Source organism: Corticium candelabrum, chromosome 20, assembly GCF_963422355.1.
Source record: "Corticium candelabrum chromosome 20, ooCorCand1.1, whole genome shotgun sequence".
Lineage (NCBI taxonomy): Eukaryota > Metazoa > Porifera > Homoscleromorpha > Homosclerophorida > Plakinidae > Corticium > Corticium candelabrum.
The window spans coordinates 2,773,097-2,778,096 of NC_085104.1; the positions used below are offsets into that span (position 1 = coordinate 2,773,097).

The window sequence follows — 5,000 nt, forward strand, 5'->3', positions numbered from 1 at the left end:
GTGTTCCTCTTGTGATAGAACATTTTGGGAGGTGGGGCACAAAGGCAGAGAATTTTTTGCAGCATTTGTCACAACAATCAGCAAATCCAGAAGCCAATTTTAATGCTTCCATGTTCATGTTGTATTGGAGAAAAAAATTTTCTACAATTCTGCAAAGATGCAATGCCAAAGTTATCCTTAGAAAACTTTCAAAACTGTCACCTAATCATAGTGATTTAGATAGATTATTTGATTTTGACATTCAAAGTCAGGTCCACTAGTTAATGACTTTGTTGTTTGCAAGGACTGACTTGTATTTAAAAAATCCTAGCATATGTACAAGTAGAATTTGTATGAGAATAAATTGTCTGTCTGTTCATTTGTCTATTTGTCTGTCCATCTGTCTGTTTGTCTGTCTGTCTGCCTGTCTGTCTTTCTGTTTGCCTGTCTGTTTGTCTGTCTGTTTGCCTGTTTGTCTGTCTGTCTCTATGTATGTATGTTTGTTTGTCTGTCTGTCTGCTTGTTTGTTCGTCTGTCTGTCTGCTTGTTTGTTCGTCTGTCTGTCTGATTGTCCGTGTCTGTTGCCTGTCTGTTTGCTTGCCTGTCTGTCTGTCTGCCTGTTTTTCTGTCTGCCTGTTTGTCTGTCTGCCTGTTTGTCTGTCTGCCTGCCTGCCTGCCTGCCTGCCTGCCTGCCTGCCTGCCTGCCTGTTTGTCTGTCTCTTTGTCTATCTGTCTATTTGTTCGTCTTTCTGTCTGTTTGTTTGTGTCTGTTTGTCTGTCAATCTGTCTCTCTGTGTTCATATTTCTTGTCTTTCTCATCTGCTAGCCAACATGTTTGTCTGTCTTGGTCACAAGTAGACTTGCTTGTGTGCAAGTGTGTTTTCTATCAACATTTATAATCATGTTGATACTCTGTGTTACACAATGGCAGATGTTTGAGGCTACTGTTCTTGCGGATGATCGATCCGATCCACTAGATCGCGGAAACATCAAACTGACGTACAAAAGTGTAAGCATCACACACAAATCTTGTTTAAACATTTACCCATCAACTGATGTTGCAGCTGCATGAAAAAGCTGAAGCAAGAGAGAAAGAGAGGCTGAAAGCAGAGGAGAGGAAGGTTATAAACATTCATTAATTTTTTAGATAATTTAAAAATGTAAAAGCATGAACAATAATTTTAAAGTTAAAATTAATTTTAGTTTCGGAAACGTGAGGCTGCATTCAAGGAAATGCTGAAGGACAGTGACCCTCCTATTACCAAGAACTCATCATGGGAATTGGTAATGTATTGGTGAATGATGCTAGAGTCTTCAGTAATATATAACTTTCTCACAAGGTTCGACTTCGTTTTGAGAATGAGGATGCATTCAAAGATGTTGCCGAAGAGTCGGAGAGATTGTTTATGTTCAAGGATTTTGTCAAGAATCTTGAGGTCTGTTGATCGAGTTGATGATGTGGTGTGATGTTGAGATGTGTTTGTTAGAGTGATGAAGAGCCAAGAGAAAAGAAGGATGAAAAGAAGTCTCATCGTTCTCACAAGAAACGTAAGAGGAGGTCACGCTCTTACTCACCGTCGAGATCTCGATCACGATCAGTAAGGCAGATGATGGCATTTGGTTGTCTTTTTATGTGTGTGTGCATGTGCCTGCACACACACACACACACACACACACACACACACACACACACACACACACACACACACACACACGCACGCACGCACGCACACACAATGCAATTCTTCCGGGCTATTTGCCTATTGTCTTTTTCCTTGCCTGTCAGCATGTGTGTCTGCTTCAGTCAATTTCAGTCTTTGTTGTTTTGTACTAAACGTGTGTAGTACTGATAAATGGCCAAGAGGCACATTAACCTTCTTAGTGATGTATTGAATTGTGCCTCGTCGTGCTTCTTTGTTTATGCTTTTGTCTTGTTGTCAGGCTTCTGATTCGGCTTCTGATGGTGATCGAAGAGAAAAACGTAAGCGTTCTAAGAAGCGTGATCGCAGCTCACCAGCCACACCACCTCGTCGTCGATCTAAAGAACAGACACCGTCATCAGATTCAGGTTTGATGATTTTATGTCAAGACGTGGGCAGATCAGTATTTTATTGTCTTGATGTTGATGTCATGTTTATGTATATTTTTAATGTATAAAGTGTTTGAACTTGCTGTTTAAGCGTAAGATGGGAATGCATTACCCTTGATGCTAGGCCATCTTCGCTTTATGTGGTGGAGTAACGTGTGCAATTACAAACCTAGGGTTCACATGACCAGAAACAAAGTTGGCCAGGAATGCGCGTGCGCGCGCGTGTGTGTGTGTGTTCATATTTACATTATTGTTTCATGAGTGTTTGAGTTATGTGACTGACTGTATTTCACTAATATCCCCACACTGTCTGTGCAGAAAAAGAGTCACGAAAGAAGAAACACAAGAAGGTCATTAAACCATACAATTTGTTCCATACTATTATAACTCATAAACACTGTGTTGCTGCCCCCAACTCTATAGAAATCCAAGAAGAGAAGACGACATTCTTCGCCTTCAGTAATATGCAGCATTTGTATTGACCCAAAGTTTTCTCCAATAGCTTTCATTGCTGTTGAAGGTATCTCCTGAACCAACACCAAAAAAGAAGTCTAAGAAGTCATCAAAGGCTGGTAATGAGGCCGCTTCAGAGCAAGCATCTCTTCCCGATTCAAGTGAGGACGAAGCTGAGTTGCAGATGCGTAGAGAGCAACTGTTACGACAACTAGAACAAGGATAGGTATTACTTATGCATAACATCTGAATATACAAACAGCTACATATGGTGTATCTTGCTTGCTCGGTAGATATCATGATATAATATCTATTGAGTACCTATTGTGAGTACTACCTATTGTGTGAGACTACTATCTATTGTGTTACTAATAACTGTGCTTTGTGGTGTTGTGAAAGGCGGCATAGGGTCTGGTAATAGGAAGGTTATTGACTGGTTTCCAGTTGTGGGTACTTTACCGTATTTGGTAGTAACCATATTTGGTAGTAACTATATTTGGTAGTAACTATATTTGGTAGTAACCATATTTGGTAGTAACTATATTTGGTAGTAACCATATTTGGTAGTAACTATATTTGGTAGTAACTATATTTGGTAGTAACCATATTTGGTAGTAACTATATTTGGTAGTAACCATATTTGGTAGTAACTATATTTGGTAGTAACCATATTTGGTAGTAACCTTTTTAACATTACATCTTTTGAACCTGTAGCCGATTAATATAGCTAAAACGCGTTGGACAAAATAAAGAGCAGTGCCAGTTCGAATTTATACGTACAACGCACAATATTTATTACAGACATCCATCAATCTAGAGGTAGGTATGTAACCAGCATACTTGGAATCGTCCCCATGCATTTAAAATGTACCATCTGCTTTTGTTTGATTGATTTGACGATGTAAGTGCCATCCGATGCCTAAACAGACAATTCTGTCACAAAATGAAACACATATCTTGTCAAAGCTTCCAATCAGTGCATAAGAATGTCCTTTGATTTCAATATAAATGTTACATGTTTAAATCACCACGTGTGCTTAACACACGAGCACACACACACACACACACACACACGCACACACACACACACACACACACACACACACACACACACACACACCTGTCAGTGAAACACAAGTGCATACAAATTTTCTGCACGAATTGCCCATGTCTATACAAAGCATTCGCATGCGTCAAGTAGCACATAGCAATTGAATGCACAATATTTTCTTTATATATACCATGAAATCTATGTGCAATCGCCTATATATATATATATATATATATATATATATATATATATATATATATATATATATATATATAGACGGCTCTGTTACACCGTCTTTCCTAAAAGAAAGCTATAGAGCGCGTTAAATATTTTATAAATGGTCAGGGGCAATAGAAATTATGTAAATGTAAGGTTTGTCCAAAGATTTGTGTTTGGGCGCGGACGACTTCATGGATTACAAGGCGAGTAATCCTACTCAGCATGCGCAGAAGCGTGCTGCTGCCTAGCAACGAAGAAACCTACGTCTCGAGTCGCAGCGATCTCCATCCTAGATCATGAGCGCAAGACAGATAATCCAAGGTGAGACTAATAACAGACTGTCGCTATTGTGGGTGAGCTCATTGTGACTATGATATCGCTCTCAGTCTTTGAGAATTACCAAAAGGCGAGAATACAGTTTGTACAGACCGTGGCTGAGCTGAGTTCGCGCCCACAAAACATCGAGATACTACAGAATGCGGGTAAGCGTTTCGCTCGAGCTCTACGCACCGTTTTAGCGTCATTTTAACATCCTGATATCCCGGATGTTAGGAGTCATGTCATTGCTGCGGCCTCTCTTGCTTGATGTCGTCCCTACTGTCCAACAGACGGCAGCTCTGGCGCTCGGACGGTTGGCAAACTATAGTGATGACTTGGCAGAGGCGGTTGTGAAGGGAGACATCCTGCCCCAACTTGTCTACAGTCTAGCAGAGCAGAATGTATGTGAGACAACAACCAAAAACTAATAAAATAAACTATAATTAATAAAAAATATTATTTACTATTTTTGGCGTAATTCATTTTAATTAATTAAGTTTTAAATTTTATTGTTTGGTAAATGAATAATAAATTAATTTATTTTAATTAACTTAGTGTTGTGGATGTAGACAGTATAGACCACACCACTTTAATATATAACCATTGTAATAGACACAATACAGTAGTAGAGTACACCACATGGTGTCAGGAGTGAGTCCGTGTGAGCGAGTACTAAGTCACGAGTGCATTTGAGCGAGAGAGATGGCAGTCTTAATCACGCCACCTCCTCACTTGATTTTGCCCAACCAGATCGACGGTTGGGAGACTTGGATCCATCGTTTTGATCGCTTTGTTGCTGCAGTATTGGATATGGACGGATGAGCTGAATGATCAATACTCTTCTGTGCACTTTGGGTAGCAGAGCTGAAGACATTCTGGCGTCCTTTGAGC

General features: G+C 39.8%; 2 protein-coding genes across 3 annotated transcripts in view; both read left to right on the forward strand.

Moving 5' to 3' along the window:
• Positions 1-2,893, forward strand: part of LOC134195378 (pre-mRNA-processing factor 40 homolog B-like) — a 14,445-nt gene extending 11,552 nt beyond the window's left edge. For both annotated transcript variants that reach the window (XM_062664396.1, XM_062664397.1), the window contains exons 18-26: positions 911-988; positions 1,044-1,100; positions 1,183-1,263; positions 1,320-1,415; positions 1,467-1,577; positions 1,921-2,047; positions 2,387-2,418; positions 2,492-2,527; positions 2,589-2,893. In XM_062664396.1, the coding sequence (XP_062520380.1) occupies positions 911-988; positions 1,044-1,100; positions 1,183-1,263; positions 1,320-1,415; positions 1,467-1,577; positions 1,921-2,047; positions 2,387-2,418; positions 2,492-2,527; positions 2,589-2,747 (777 nt within the window). In that variant the 3' untranslated portion in view covers positions 2,748-2,893. The remainder of the gene's footprint in view (positions 1-910; positions 989-1,043; positions 1,101-1,182; positions 1,264-1,319; positions 1,416-1,466; positions 1,578-1,920; positions 2,048-2,386; positions 2,419-2,491; positions 2,528-2,588) is intronic.
• Positions 2,894-4,024: 1,131 nt separating this feature from the next.
• The window catches only part of LOC134195375 (sperm-associated antigen 6-like), a 13,727-nt gene continuing 12,751 nt past the window's right edge, over positions 4,025-5,000 (forward strand). The window contains exons 1-3 of the mRNA XM_062664392.1: positions 4,025-4,112; positions 4,178-4,273; positions 4,344-4,510. Coding sequence (XP_062520376.1) covers positions 4,088-4,112; positions 4,178-4,273; positions 4,344-4,510 — 288 coding nt within the window. The 5' untranslated portion in view covers positions 4,025-4,087. The remainder of the gene's footprint in view (positions 4,113-4,177; positions 4,274-4,343; positions 4,511-5,000) is intronic.